The sequence below is a fragment of the Nomascus leucogenys genome, chromosome 11, assembly GCF_006542625.1.
Source record: "Nomascus leucogenys isolate Asia chromosome 11, Asia_NLE_v1, whole genome shotgun sequence".
In the NCBI taxonomy this organism is placed as follows: domain Eukaryota; kingdom Metazoa; phylum Chordata; class Mammalia; order Primates; family Hylobatidae; genus Nomascus; species Nomascus leucogenys.
Genome location: NC_044391.1, coordinates 77,983,764 through 78,000,457, shown reverse-complemented (window position 1 = coordinate 78,000,457; position 16,694 = coordinate 77,983,764). Strand labels below are relative to the sequence as shown.

The following is a 16,694-nucleotide window of genomic DNA, read 5'->3' as shown; positions in this document are numbered from 1 at the left end:
GTTGAGACGAGATTATCTGAATTTTAAATTAAACAGGTAACTCCAATGTGCAGCCAGAGTTGAGAAGAAACACCTTTTGAGAGACTCATATAAGTCCTCCAAGGTGTTAAGAAGTATTTTACTTTATGACTTTATTTCTTCAAGGACAAAGCATGAAGCAGCTGCCTAAAAGGACACAGAACATTTCCTTGGAATCAGTTTGCATTCCTTAGGAATTAAAGCCTTGAGGATGTATGAAACAGGGACCCAAAGGCATGGGGGTGTTCTTTCTCTCCTTCACTGCTTAGGTCCAGATGAAACCCTATCTGACAGGGCTGCATATATTGTCCTCTTGATCTGCCAACAGCCCAGGAAAGCTCTATTTGAATGATGGTATTTTACATTAGGTTCAATATGTGCTCAGCTGAAAAATGAGCAAGTGACCACATTCCTCCTCACTTGGGTTTTCCATATCTTCCTACCTGTATCACTTACAAATACTTGACTCTGTTTGGCCACATACACTTGCATGATGTTTTGAAAAAAAAAATCAACAAAATCACTCCTCAGGGTTCTCCAGAGAAACAGAACCAATAGGGTGTGTGTGTGTGTGTGTGTGTGTGTGTGTGTGTGTGTGTGTGTGTAGAGAGAGAGAGAGAGAGACAGAGAGAGATGTATTATAAGGAATTGGCTCATGTGATTATGGAGGCCAAGAAATCCCAAGATCTGCAGCTGGCAAGTTAGAGACTCAAAGGAGCTAATGGTATAGTTCTACTCCGAAAGCTGGCAGCCTTCAAGATCCAAGAAGGCTGATGTTTCAGTTTGAGTCTGAAGGCAAGAAAAGATCAATGTTCCAGCTTGAAATGGTCAGGCAGGAATTCCCTCTTATTCACAGGAGGGCAAGAATTTTTGTTTTATTCAGGCCTTCAACTGATTGGTAAAGGGCTACCCACATTAGGGAGGGCAATCGGCTTTAGTCCGTCTGTAAGTTCAAATGTTAATCTCATTCCAAAACACCCTCATAGGTGCACCCAAAATAAAATTTGACTCAGTATCTGGACATTCCATGGCTCAGTCAAGTTGACACATCAAATTAACCATGATGTGCCTTTTTCCTTGCAGACATCTTGCCTTCTGGGAAGCATGCCCATTCCAGAGTGAATGTTGGAAGGTAAAGTCAGCCCCTTTCAAGCACACACAGGTGAGCTGGACATTGTGGTGTGTTACCTCCCATGGAATGAATCAGACCGGCCTACTGCTCCTAAGGTGAGACTTTTGGAGCAAGTCAGTGTGGGCAGATGCTCCTTTCTAACTGTAGAAGCAAGAGCCCTGATGCAACAGCTCTGGGTCTAAACCCAGCCTAGATCCCATGTCATCTGCTTATGTGGTAGGTTCCCCAGTCTCCAACCCTCTTTTAGGACAATCCCTGATGCTGGGCCTCTCTCTATTTCCACTCCCTACCCCACACTTCTGTCTCTTCATTGATATGCCACTGGAGGAAGTCAAAGAACTGGGCTGGGCCTCAGCAATTCATGATTTCTGACTTCAGCTGGATCCTCGCTATTACTCAGTGGACCTTTTGTCATTTCTTAGCAATTGATCGTCTCTCCAGTCATTCACTCAAAAATATTTTTGAATACCTGCTACTAGCCAGATAGTGTGATCTGCTAAAGGTACAATAGGAGTGTAGAAAAATAGGCAATCTCTGCTCTCAGGGAGCATACAGTCAGGCAGACACCATGAGCCAGATGTCCTAAACCTATCCAAACACCTCAGTCCTCTGTGTTTCCAGGTGATCTCAATGACAATCATAGGGTCATTACTGTGAGAAGTTCCTGGGTCTGTATTTCCAGCCTAGAGATCTCCACAGAGTTCCCCTTGTTCTCTAGATGTCTGAAGCTGGGAGGTCACAAGCTCTCTAGTCACTACTCCCCAATAGTGCTGTCTGCCCTCACAGCTCCCTCCTGTGTCTCCTGTCTCCGAGATTTCAGCTCATCCACCCCCATGCCCAATCCAGGAGTCTGGGCATCCTCCTCCACTCAGGAAGACCTCCTATTCTGTATCCAGAGATCACCAGTCCTATTCATTCTTTCTCCTAATCACCTCCTTCCTTTACATCTTTCATACCACTGCCTCATCATCAACTCCTAATTAATTTCCCTGCCTCCAGCCTCAACCCTGTTCCCTCTATTATAGCCTTCATGTTGCTTCTAATACCTTTGATCACGTCTTATTCCTGACGCAAGGTTTTCAATGGCTTATCACAAGCTTGAGCAAGGTTTTGATAACTGTTTTTGGCATAGGATGAATTTTTTTTTCCAAAATGTAATATGAAGCACTAAAAAGAAATGAACTATCAAACTATGAAAAGACATGGAAGAAACTTAAACGCATATTACTAAGTGAAATAAGCCAATGTGAATAGGCTACATACTATATGATTCAACTATATGACATTCTGGAAAAGGCAAAACTATGCAGACAGTAAAAAGATAGTGATTTCCAGGAGTTAGAGGAGAGGGAGGGATGAATAGGCAAGACAGAGGATTTTTTAGAGCAGTGAAACTATTCTGTATGATACTATAATGGTAGATACAAGTCATTATACATTTGTCAAAACCCATAGAGTGTACAACACCAATAGTGAACCCTAATGTAAACTATGGACTTTGATTGATAATGTTGTGGCACTGTAGGTTCATCAGAGGTAACAAATGTGCCACTCTGGTGAAGGATGCTGATAATGAGGGAGGTTATGCATGTACAGGGATAGGGGTGTATGGGAACTCCCTGTGCTTTTTGCTCAGTTTTGTTGAAAACTTAAAACTGCATTAAAACATAGTCTATTTTTAAAAAATAATAATAATAATATGAGGAAAAAGTGGGCTGCTTTGATGGAAGCTGTGGCAGGTGGAAGGAAGAGAACGGAGAGAGATGGAGCCTTTGCTCCTCCTTGTCCCCGAAGTGTTTGTTGAGACCTGGGGACCTTTGGATTTGAAGGAATTCCAGAGACATAGAGGACAAGAGCTAAATGGCTTAGCAAGACAAACAAGGGTTCTCATAATCAGACCTAGCTTTCTTTCCAGGCTCATTTCTTGCTGTTCCCCAATACCTTGTACTCATAATATTCTATACCTGTAACCCATTTCCCCAAGTACCTCCCCTCGGTGGAGTCTCCCTCTGGAGTCGCCGTTGCTTGCATTGCTTCCTGTCTTCAACCTCTTGCCCTCCCTCTCCACTTGACTTCTCTCTTCAAGTGTCACGCCAAGTGGCAACCCCTGTTCCCCCATCAAGCTATCCCAAATCTCCCAGGAGACTTTGTTCACGCTTCACTTGCCCTGTACTCTCCATTACGGCATCTGTCAGATATATTATCAGTTTGTTTTTTGCAAGCCTAACTCCCACTACACTATGATAAATTTGAGGGCAGGCTCCATGCTCTTGTCCTTGTATCTCCTGTAACCAATGTCTGGCTTCATAAATGCTTGCTTAAGATGAATAAATGAATGAGTGAATTAATGTAAATTCTACCATTTTTCTCTCATAAGACAGTTCCACCTCCTATTAGATTGGGGTGAGTTTGGTCACTCTGAGTGTATTCCTCTCCCATGAGTTTTTTGACTTCAAGTCTTGACAGTAATGGGCAGTATATTTACAGAACAGGCCAGCCACAGTAACCCACAGGTAGGATTGGCCACATAATATTAATATTTTTTTCCCATTTCTCTCCTTGGCAGGGCTGTGTTCTTTCGGATGTACCATCAGTTCACTCTCAAGTTACTTCACCCTTCTACTCCCATTTACACATTTGCTCTTAGTTCACCAAAAGGAAAATTGGCAGGGCAAGGAATTTCCAGCTGCTCCTTCTCCGGTAGAGAAGAAAGTCAGAATTGTTAGCTTTAACTATCACTTTTAGAGTATTTCAAGAAAAGAATCTGTAGCTTTCTGATTTCCTGGCAGTTTTACTACTTAATTTCTAAGGCCTCAGTTGAACATGGGTCGTGACTTAGCTGACATCCTAAGCCTACAGCAGTAAACCCAGCTCCATTTGGATTTGACAGCTGGGGTCTGCGGAGCCTGACAAATTATCTAAGGCTGGTGCATTATTTCTTTCTATGAATTTCTTGTCTCCTCTGGCTGATAAAGGCAGTTCAAAAAAGTTCTCAAAGAGTGCTTATTCAAGTTGTCAAGCTTTGTCACCTGTTTTGAATGAAGCAAGTCAGCCCCATGAACTTCCTTGTTTCCTATTTTTCATACAGTGTCTTATTACAAGTGTTCAGACTCTTGAAAAAACTTGAAGCTCAAATCAGAACTTGCTGCTCCTGAATCAAGCCTGTTTCAAAGTTCACTAAAATGCCTGCAGCTCATACACAGTCTGCGGTTTTAAAGAAAACAAAAATCAACAAAACTGGAGACTGGCCTCTGGAGACTGGGATTGCACGAGCACCTAATATGTTATTGTCTTAAGGGCTTTCAGCTGCGTTTTCTGTGTACTTAATGACTAAACTATTTTCCACCGTAGATACAAGCTTGTAAATAGTTGGCCAATGCTTTTTCACTACATATATTTCTTACTTTACATTAATAGGTAGTTCCTTTCAATAATGAATACTGAATAGTTATTTACTGTAAAGATATTCTTAAAAAAAAACAAAAAACTAAGGTCAGAGTGTCCCTGGTAATGAATCTCCAGGGTCTTTCAAATATGAGTAAATAGTAACAATATCAGAGCCATAAATTAAGCAAATGTCAAATTACCTTAGACTTATGGTGAACAAATACTGCCTTCACCTCCCAAGTCAGATTATTAGGAAGAATCAGAAAAATTCAGACATTGATGGCTTTCAGTGTCTTTGAAATACCCCCTCACACATGCCAGCTCTGAGTCTCACACATCATCAGGACCCTCATGTTGTAGTTACTGACCCACCCTGGTCACTCCCTCTCATTCTTTGAAACTTTTAGCTCACTTCTCACTGCCACTCTCCAATGTTTTGCTGTACTTTTTAGTGAGTTCAGTGACCCCAAAGATGATCTTCACTGCACCTTCACCTCCAAGTTTCTTAACCTTCTCTCCTTCACTGATCTTGTCTTCGATACAACCTCCACCATTCTCTCCCAATGGACACACCATAGACTATGTCACTAACAATAACTGAAGCCCTCTATAACCCCAATTTCAAATGTTTCCCTTTTCAACCACTTTCTATCCTTCCAACCACTGTTTCTAATGTTTTTGCTTCAACAATTCTTTGGTCCCTCTGGGATATATACTTTATTAATCCTATCCAGTTTTCACAGTCCCTCAGCTCCCTCATTTTAGCTCCTGGCTCATTTTCCTGACTCTAGTCCTCATTTTCCTTTCTATTCAGTTTAAATGCCAACTCTACCATTAAAATAACTGCCCAACACAAGCCCTCAGCATCTTTGCCCTCTTTTTATCATCTTATTTAAAAAAACAAAAACCACCTGAACTTGCACAGCTGAACATGTCTAGAAGAAAAACACGTAACTATGGACATAGTCTCACTTCAAATTTAATCATACTGATCTTAAGCTGATCCTTAATGCTGTCTTGTCACTGTGTGGCCTAGCCCTGGTCAATTCACTCTTCTTCTCTCCCGCATGTCTTCTCTCCAAACTTCTAACACTTCCTTCTCATCCTCACTAACAGCTGATGACTTTGCTTCTGATTCCCACTGAGAATATAAAAGCAATAGAAGAGAACTTTGACAAAATACCTCCCCCTCCTCCACTCCACCCCATCAATCGCCCTACTAGCCTCAAAGCCCATGTACTCTGCCTTCTTTCATGTACTCTCTCCTTGTGTTCTTCTCATGTCCTCAAGAAATCATTCCAGATATTCTTCTCTCTCCTTCTTCTGCATCATTTTTTCCTCTCAAAAGGATTTCCCCATAAGTATATAAATATGTGGTCATTTCTTCCACGTGCAAAAGCAACCTCTCTGATCCCACTTGTCTGCTCAGTGCCACTCCATTTCTCTGCTTTTCTTTATAGCAATCATCATCCAAAAGAGTAGCCTTCAGCTTGTCTCTTTCCATTCTCCCAGGGGACCATTCCAATTATGCTTTAAACTCTACCATTCCACCCAAACAGACCTTGTACAAGTCATTGATAACCTCCATGTTGCTGAACCCAATGGTCAATTCTTGGTCCCCATCTTGCTTGATGCATGAGTACCACTTGACGGGACTGGTCACTCCATCCTCCTCGAAATGCTCACCTGGATTCCAGGACTCCATTTTTTTCTGATTTTTCTCCTGCTGCCCTGGTTGCTTTATTTTCAGCTTTCTTTGGCTCCTCCTCACTTTCTCGATTTCTTAATGTTGGATTTCCTAGGTCTTAGACCATGTGCCTCTGTTTTCTATTCTGTCTATATGCACACCCTTAGTGCTCTCATCCAGGATCCGGGCTTAAACAGCAACTACTTGCTGATGACTCCCAAGTTAATATATCCAGCTCTCCTTTCTAAATTGGAGTCATATATCTATTTGCATACTTGACAATTTTTATTGCAGGCCTAATAGATATCTCAAACTTAGTATGTCCCAAATCAATCTCCTAATCTCCCTAAATTTCTCTCTCATTTTTCTAGCTCATTTACTCGTACTTCATCCTTTCTGTCGCTTAGGCAAAAAATCCTTAGAGTCATCTTTGACTTTTCTCTTTTCTGTCATCTTCCACATAGAACCCAACAGAAAATCTTTCAGGTTTTACCTTGAAAACATAGCCACAATCTGACCACTCCTCACTACTTCCTCAGTTACCATCCTGGTCTAGACTTAGGTCACAGAACAGCTCTGATTTGTGTTGAATGGTGGGAATGCCAAGGCTGCCTTTTCCTGGGCCTAAGGGATGTCTGGAGGCCTCAAGCCTCCCCAAGTCTCACAGTCAGATTCCACGACTTCAGATTCATCTTTATGCTGTTAGAATTGCCATCTCTATTTAATCCTCTTCAAATATTGACTGGGAGGAATAACAATCTTTATTTATTAATACATATTAATGTATGTGTGTTTGTGTGTATCTCGCCCCCCCAAATATTTAAGGCAGATTATAAAATTATATAAAATGCATAATAATAATATAGAAAAGTGAGGAAATTAGGCAAAGGGAAAACAAGGATAGGTAGAAAAAATTCGGGTGAATTGAGGGACTGGTGAACTGAACCTATAAAATGCATGCCATGCAGTCCTTCATGCTTGCTAAATGGGAGTGACGCATGAGTCCCTTTCTCTGAGGTGTGCTTTAGCATCAGGTTGCCTTATGCTCGACGGGCCCCTGTAAGGAATCATGAACATGGTGGCTCCCTGGGAGAGAGTCATGATGGGAAGAGAAAGGCTCAAAGGAGAAGTGGGACAATACTGGCCAGGAAGCCTCCTCCTCATCTGAGACCAGGTCCTGGCCTGGACCACAATCACTCCCTGGTGCCCTCCCCAGTCTCCCACCTTCCAGCCCACCCCCACACCACACCCTCAGTACTTACCAAGACCCAAGCAAGAAACTCTGAGTCCTGATTTTCCAAGATTCCTATAATAAAAACAAAGCAACACTTGATCAGCATTTCCTCAGGTGAAATTGTACATGCATAAGTGGATATTGTATCTCCCTTTTGGCATGATTCTTAACGAGTCCTGATAGAGGCAGAGCCACAGATGCCAGCATATTGTCTTGAGACAAGTCTCCCTTGCATGGCCACTCAGGCACCAGGAAGCTCAAAATCTGTTCAGGTACAGCAAAGAAATTGTCCCTCACAGAACACAGCTTCTCAGTCTCATATTGTCTTCTTTATTAACTTGTTTACCCATTTATTGGCTTTCTCTCTCCTTCTAGAATGTGAGTTTCTTGATGGTAAACTTCTTTACCTTATTCACCAACCATTCATTCATTATTTGTCAACTGACCACTTCTCACTACTTCCTCAGTTACCACCCTGGTCTAGACTTAGGTCACAGAACAGTTCTGATTTGTGTTGAATGGCCTGACACACAGTAGAGCCTTAATAAATATTTTTGACTTATTGACTAACAAACTGACTTCTAAGACAGAATATTACTTCTAATGGATGTGAATTATTTAAATAACAAATTCAAAACTATCTTTTAGGATATTTTAACTATATCCTATATTTAATATATTATAATACATAGATATGTATTTAACTATATTGTGTGTGTGTGTGTGTGTGTAATTCAAGATTACATAAAATTACCATGGGAACATCAGATAGTTCTTTATTCCCAAAAGTTTAAGGAAAAGAAATATATTTTTGCATTCTAAATAAGGATAGAACTAGGAGCTCTAGTATGCATTTGCCTATAAGTCTTTGTGGAAATCCAGACTCAACCCATTTTTCTGTCTTCTGACTAGCAGCTGTTAGAGAAGAAAACAAATTCTCAGAGACGGGGTGCCTCATAGCATTACTGTAAGGGTCCAAAGTGAGCAGGTGAAGCTGAAATAATTGTAACATTGTAGAAAAGTGCACCCTTATTCTCTGATAAGAGGCTCTCATAAAAATACAGTTTCCCTTCTTGCTCCCACACCAAAGGAAACAACACAAATAAAACTTCCAAATCAGTGGCACAGCTGAACTATTCCAAGTTCTCCCTTGATTCGTCATCAGTTTCGGTTTCTTTAGACTTAGCAATTTGTACTCCCATTTTTGCATCACATGTTTTTCCTCTGCTTATTAATGTTGTCTATAAAATGCCACCTAAGCAACACATTCAATTGCACAAGATAATAAAAAATGCATAAAAATGCAAAGAGTTGAAAGACCCGGGCTTTTGATCCGTTGTCACAACTAGTTGGGTGACCTTGTAGAAATTGCTCCCTTTTTTCTCTGAGGTTCAGTTTCTTCATTCGGAAGATGTAGTGTTGATGTCTATGCCATTAGCGTAGCATCACAGTTTGTAGGGCCAGAGCGTGAGAATGTGTGCTAAAGTGTTACACTGTAAACAAATGCAAGGCATAGCGATTTCTGGTGCTTTCTGACTCCTACCCTCCAACAGACATGGTGCTAAATTTTCCGATATGAATTGGACATGTCCAACTGGAAGAAAACTGTTGCATAAAGATGCATGTGGACAAAATTTTGAACCACTAAATAGGAGAAAAATAATTGGATTGCTCCAGTGAAAATAATTTTTATAAGAAATTGTTCATTTAGTTTTTCAGAAATCAATAGATGTACAGACAAAAGACTTTTCTTGGTAGTCCAAAAGTCTACTGATTTTAAAGGGTAAGAATCTAGAGCAAATGCTATATTGTAGGGAGAATTTTTTTAAAAAGTCATAGAGATACAGAGAAGAACAAGGCATGGTCCTGTACCCTCAAGGAGTTTAGAGTCCAGTGAACGACACAGAAAAACCAACATTTAATTCCAGTAACATGGGATACATCCTACAGTGGAGATCTTTGGGAACACGTGAGGTGGCGGCTTCCTCAGGCTTATATTTGCATAACTTTGTGGCTATCATGAAGAAAAGGATCTAGAAAAGGGTTTTCACGTATTTTTAATGTCTTTCAGTAGGGAGAAGTGACTTGTAGAAAACTCTATAGAGCAAGACAGTTCTAAGGATAAGTCTCTATAGCTCAGAGATTTTTCTTTTTTTCTTTTCTTTTTTTTTTTTTTTTGAGACGGAGTCTTGCTCTGTCACCCAGGCTGGAGTGAAGTGGTGCAATGGCTCACTGCAAGCTCTGCCTCCCGGGTTCATGCCATTCTCCTCATTCATGCCATTCGCCTCAGCCTCCCATGTAGCTGGGACTACAGGCACCCACCACCATGCCTGGCTAATTTTTTGTATTTTTAGTAGAGATGGGGTTTCACCGTGTTAGCCAGGACGGTCTCGATCTCCTGACCTCGTGGTCCGCCCGCCTCAGCCTCCCAAAGTGCTGGGATTACAGGCGTGAGCCACCGCGTCCGGCCAGTTTAGAGATTTTTCTAACAAACTCAAATAAGGCAAAGTTATATCACTGGGTACTTGGCAACATCTCAGCACCCATTTTCCTTATGAAGTCCTATTTTCCTTATGGCAGCAACTGAAGATAATGATCACTCTGTTATGGGTTTTGAAGACCAAACATGAGAACTATCAGCAAAAACAAACTGCAAACTAGCAAGTACTAATGGCCCATTTTCTTGCCACTGCTGTTTAAACACCCAAGATGGCCTTTCTGGGCCTTACAAGATTTTAAAATGTATGAAAAGTTCAATTATAGACTAATACTGCTATAGTGGTGATAGGTCCTCACCTTGAGCCTTGATATTTTTGTTTCTCTTAACTCTTTAATACTTTAAAATCTTTTTCTAAATACCCTCATCCTCTAGAGAGAACAGTTATGAAATTCAGGTGGTCACTTTTAAAGTTAGAGGCATTTTCTCTGCATGAGATATATCTGGGTCTCTATGTGCATTGCCCTAACTTTGTCCAGATGTAAGTCTCTTTGTGAGACATGTACCACTTAAGGCACTACCAACACAGGATGGTGCCACTAACTTTGCAGCTGGAGAAGGTAGGAGGAACTAGCTATCTCCAATTCAGGGCATGAAATCCCAACACGATTTCTGCTATTCCAAATGGCACATCTGCATCCTCCTGTCTCTATCCATGTTTGTGCTGTACTAAGTGAAGATGTAGCTATTGTCCAGTTACTCTAAGCCACTTAAGATCTGCTGCATAATAGAAGCCCAAATACTTGACACACTTGATCTAATGAGTTCAGTAGCTTGTGTGGCTTTAACATCAAATAATGACCAAGTTTACTAATCATGCTGGGCTATAACACATACCCTGGAACCTTCATCTCACTTGTGTAGAATTTTCACAAATACCTCATAATCTTATGTGACATTGTGCAGAAAAACAACTTTATATAATATTATTCTATTTCTTAATTCCTCAGTGTTCCCATAAGTGAGGCTACATAAAAATTCTGTAAGCACATCAAACTGCCAATTAGAATGAATTATTTTTCCATTTGATTCAAAATTATTTCACTGCACAGGTTTAACTATTTTATCTGTGTCAGATATATCAGAAACAAGTCTCACCATGTTCATTTTTAGTATCTGCTCCTGTTCAACTCAAAAGCTCCTCTTTCTCAGGTGAACCTGAACTGCTCTGCTGTTAATATTAGAAACAAATGACATCAATGTGGAGGCACAGAACACTAAGTTTTGTCAGTCAAATTTTGGAAATCCTACAGCGTCAGTAAAGAGTTATGTGGAGAAGGGATATAGCTTCTTGAGAGCTCAAAGGTTGTGATTCCCCTTTCTTTCTGAAGGCAGACTCTCCACTCAGTGAATACATGGCTGACCTTATTTCAGGACAGTGATTTGTTCCATGGCAGAGGCATTGAATGTAATTCCTAGCCTCACTTTATGGAGCATCCACCAGGCTTTTTTTTTGCTTTTAAGGCAGTACTGGAGTAGTGAGAACTGAAATCAAGCATCACTTAGGCTCAGTATTGCAGGCCACTCTGATGCTCACAGTTTCTTTACAAGTCAAAGAGGCCAAAAGCAGAAGATTAGTAACCCAAATTTGTTGTTTTAAATGGCTTGTTTCTCGATGTACGCATATTAGACCTCATTCACAGTTTTAAACAGCTGAGAAAAGTAGCTTGCAAAAATATGTGCCTTGCATTTGACCAAGCAGGAAGCATATGCATGGGGCAAAATCCCCGATTTAAAGGTTGACGTAATAGGGACAGCTGGAAAGCATATGCAAGGGGCTCCAGCAGCTGTGTCAGGCTGGCAGAAACAAGCTGGGTTTGACCTGGTTTTCATGTGGTCAGAGAATTACATCATTTGCTGTCTCACTCTATTTGAACATCTTTCTGATCCTTCTAAATCATACTCTGCCTTACCTGGAAGTTACTGATCAAATATGAAATTTGGGTTTTTTTTTTTAAGAAATGCACATTTAATAATGTACATGAGCAGAAATCATGTTCATTTGCCAGCCAGCTGGTTTTGATAGTTACGAGGTAACATACATTTTGACAGCCATGAAGGTGGCTACAAATAGTAATAACATTTTCTTATGAGGGCACTGTTCATCATTGTTGGCAAGTAAATAATGACTCATTTGGGATTCACCAGGCACATAAATGATTTAGCCAGGCATTCTGAGGACAGACATTGACAGGTGGCACAACAAAACTTTTATTCTTACCTTTTTAAAAATAGCAACAAAGTAGAATAGGATTCTTCCAGATTCTTTGATTTAAAAGTATAAGTCATTTGTCAATTGTAAATTCTGACTAGGTTCTTATTCATTTTCTTTGGACATATAAAACACCTGATGATCTGTATCTTTCTAGAAAAGTCTAGAGAAGTGTAGAAAAAAGAGACTTTCCTATAATTAATTAGGTCAAAGGAGATGTACCAAATTTTACCTATGTACCAGGCCTCAGACTAGGCTATGAGCCTGGGCTGAGTGGCAGATAGTTGCTGCTCTCATGGAGCTTATGTCACAGGAGGGGAGACAGGTATTAAATAGATTAATTATTTGATTATAATATTAAATAAAAGGACAGTAGGCCCTAAATACAAAATTGGAACCCTGAGAAAGCTGACCCAATATGCGTGGTTAGGAAAAGCTTCTCTAGGGAAGTAATATTTAAACTGAGATCCAAAGGAAGAATAGGAAGAAACTTAGTAAAGAGAGCAGGGATCAGCATTTCAAACAGAGTGAACAGCATGTGCAAAGGCTCAGAGACTGGAAGAAGCAGGGGTAATTGAAGAACTGAAATACGTTCCAGGCAATAGAGGAGGGGAGAACAAAGGGTTGAGTGGCTCTACATGAGTCTGATAGGGTGGCAGGAGCCAGATCAAACAGTGCCTTAAAGATTATGTTGCAGATTTTGACCTTAATATGGAGTAATGGAAGACGTTAGCAGGGAAAATGGGTTGAAGGGAGGAAAGAAGAGGAGCTAGATGGCTGCTTAGTTAATCCTGATGAGTAATGGTGCTATCTTGAAATTGGATTTAGTGGAGTGGAGAGGATGGAGAAGATTCCAGATATCCCCAGCAGGTAAAATATACAGAACTTGGTATTTTGATTGAATATGAGGGTGAAAAAGGAGGAATAACAGACCATTCTCGGGTTTCTGATTTGGCCAGCTGGGTGAAGAGGGGTGCTTTTCACTGAAGTAGAGTGTTCACTGGGGACACTGGGGGAACAAGGGTTTTGATTCTTTGGACAATCTCGTGGGGACTGGACATCCATGAGACATCCAAGGTTAATTGCCTAGAACTCAGAGTGGGAAGAGGGATTTTCTGAGTATCCAGGGTAACAGGCACCATGGGCTGGGTCAGCTGCCAAGGGAACCGATTCTGTTAGTGAAGAGGGCCCAGGATGGGGCCTTGAGGAGCTCCAGCACCACAGATGATGGAGAGGAAGCTGCATCAGCAAAGAAAATTGAGAAGGAGCGGCAAAGGTGTACGGGGAGATCAGAAAAGTGTCTGTGGAGAAGCCAAAGCAGGGGATGGTTTCAGCAGGGAGTGAGTGGGCAGCAGTGTTGAAGGCTGCCGTTGAGATAGAGCACAGCGAGTGGGGTGGAGAAATTCCCTTCATGTTCAGCTTTGTGGGGATGGCTGTTGACTTCTGTGACAGCCATTTCAGTTGTGTCACAGATGGGAAGCCGGGCTGAGTGGGCCAAGGAGAGGAAAGGTGTAGAAATGGTGTTCACCAGATGTGTGTGACCTTGGGCAGGTTGCTTGGCTTTTTAAAGTCTCTTTCCTCATTCGTAAGTGGAGGTAATCATAGCACACTACTTTTGTTGACAGTTAAGTGATAAAATATAAATGCAGTACCCGTCCTAGCATATTTCAGTGTTCAATTAGTGTTAGTTGCCTTCTGCCTTTCTTATTTCTTAGAAAAAGCGCTATTTTAAACACTGAATCTGGTTCTGGTATGGGTACAAAATCTGGTAGAAGGCTGCCTCTGTAACTTTCAAGACCCACTTTCCCGACCTAATGATCCTCTCAGTTGCCCTAATGATCTTCCAGCCTAGATAAATTTGTGCTTAGACATTGCAGATAGCCTGAATCTATTATATGTGAATTGTAAGTTATTTTACTAGAGTCACTAGAAAAAGTGGGAATGAGAGGATGAAGATAGATAAAAGAGGCAAAGAAGAAGGTGGCATTTTGGAGAAATGATAGATGTCTGAGGTGTTTAGAACTGTTTCCATGATCACCAGAGCAGGGAAAATGGAGCTGTGACATAAAGTTGTATGGATATAACCATACAAACTTGAGTGTTCTGTGGAGGTGGGGCTTGAGAAGTGCCCACTCATGTCTACTTAGCCCTTAAATAAGAGCTGCTCTTTGCTTTTCCTGTCTCAAGCATCTAAGGCAGCAGAAAAGCTGGACATCAGTAATTCAAAAAGTCTTAAATCAGAAGAATCTGGAACCTCTGTCTCAAGGGCATATAATGTGCGGATACATAAACTTGAATGGGAAAAATACATCTTTATTTTTCACCACCTTTTAACTGAAAGTTAGCATATCCTTCCATTCTCAGCGTAGGCAAGAAACCCCATAAGTACTCATGTTACTGTTTGTGACTTTGACACCATCAAAAACTACAGGTGTTTTTGTATCATTTCAAAGTTGCTTTGGAGACATCAAAAAATCATTTACGCTCACCATTTACACTCATACCACTTGGAAATTGTGGTAATTGACCCACACCTGGAACTTGTTAATACATTAATAAAGAAGTGTATGTATTACTAGATCACAGATTTGGTTTTTACATATTTTGAACTATATTTCAAATTAACTGGAATCCTGTGTATTTTATGTAATGTTATTTAAAGCTCTTTCCACAAAATGAAGGGAAAGGCTTCTCTGGCATTCACTTTGTGATGAGAGCTGTAATTAGTTTTCACTGTGATGAGTTTTCAAAGGCAAAAAATCAAAAACAAAAAAAATCTGAGGTAGGACTTCTATGCCTTATGTCTTTCTTATTCCATTTGCTGTGGGTGAATATCTCACTTTCTCTTTAGAAAGCAAAGTCAGCAATGTAGCAGAGACTGAGGAATGAGCCTGACTGAGGAGGAGGGTGATATTTAAATATATACTTAATCAAAAGTAAATGCTTTCAGCCATAATGTATTAGTCTGCCTTTCATTTTCCTTGACAGAGGAACAGAAAATTAATGCCTGTTTCTCTATGTGCCATGTCTTTTACATCTGCAGTCAGAGTGCGATATATCACAGTGCACTTATGCTTAGAGTGTACGAGATTATTTCCCCTTCCAGACTGAGATCCATGAGGACAGGGATTGTGTCTAAGGTGTCTGTATATTCCCACCACCTATCACAGTGCTGGGTACATAACAGCTGTTCAGTGATGCTCACAGTGGGTGTTGTAATGCTATTGCTTTGCTGTGGATAAAGACAGTATTGCTACTCACTTGCGACTTTCTTCTTGGCCAGGGAGGCTCTGTGGTTTGCCAGAAGACATGGGGCAGTTGAGTGCAGTGGTGAAATGCAGTATAGTGCGGCAGTGCCTCTATCACTTACTATCAGCAAAGCCTTGGGAAATGTATGGAACCTCTCTGTGTCCCATCTGTTACATGGGGATAATAATAGAAACTACTTCATAGGGTTGTTGTGAGGATTCAATGTGAGGGTTGCAGCATTTAAGATAGGGCTTGGCACATGGAAAATGCTCTGTAAGTGCAAGCTGTTATTAGACAAACACAGATTGAATCCAAGCTCTGCTCCTGGCACTTAGGGGCAACTCATTTCACCTTATTTCAGAAGACAGATTTCTGCCTCCATAAGTGAGTTTCTAACCCTGCTTTGAGTGGAGGAACATCGTAAACATTGTGGCCTTTGTTTTAATCGGCATAGGTGTTAGGACTTCTTCTTTTAATTTTACAAGAGGCTGGAGCTCGTGAACCTGCTTAGCAGGATGCCTTCTATCCCCACTCAGACCCTTCTTGTCCCTCTACCTCTCCAGTTAACTGTGGTCACTGTTCCAATGGAAGGGCCAAGTCCCAGGTCCCAAGTGTTTGCAACCTTAGAGCTTGGGGCTGGGGTGAAACGGGGAATCCTACCATGGTCTACTCCTATGTTCAGGCTTGACTCTACTTTTTAATTCTAGTAACTCCAGCACTTTAGACCACCTGCTGGTCACCTCATCTGAATCTTCAGTGCATATTTCAAATTCAGAATGTCAGTCTGTGGGTCAGCCCCCATCGAAACAATGAAGCTCAAACCTGGATATTTTGTCTTCTTCCTCTCTTTTGGTCTCTACAGCCAGTCAGCAAATCCTGAAGAGCCAGCAAATCCAGAAGAGCCAGCTTCCTTCAGCACCACCCTGACTTCTTCATAGCCACTACTAGTGACAGATAGCTCCTGGCCTGCTCTTCTGCCTCTAGATTCAATCTTGTTCTCTCTCTCTGTTTATCTCTGATCAGCCTTAACACTTTATTTTTATGTAGCCACTACTATTCATGCCCTGTTACCTTTCCTCAACTGCAAAGTACTCGATTGTAGACTCCAAGCCTGATTTATATTTGTCTTCCTCGTAATACTTAGCACCATGGAAGTGCGACTCAATACTTCAGTGACTAAACGAATGATCCAATAAAAGTTTGAGAAGACTTTCTTAACTCTCTGATGTGGAGCCCACAGTTAGATATTATTTTATTCTTCTTTCTTTTATGTTTAGA

At 41.0% G+C, this 16,694-nt stretch overlaps 1 protein-coding gene across 2 annotated transcripts in view; it reads right to left on the bottom strand.

The window, feature by feature from the left end:
• KCNAB1 (potassium voltage-gated channel subfamily A member regulatory beta subunit 1) overlaps positions 1-16,694 on the bottom strand; it is a 414,684-nt gene that overhangs the window by 108,314 nt on the left and 289,676 nt on the right. For both annotated transcript variants that reach the window (XM_003256336.4, XM_003256334.4), the window contains exon 2: positions 7,487-7,530. In XM_003256336.4, coding sequence (XP_003256384.1) covers positions 7,487-7,530 — 44 coding nt within the window. The remainder of the gene's footprint in view (positions 1-7,486; positions 7,531-16,694) is intronic.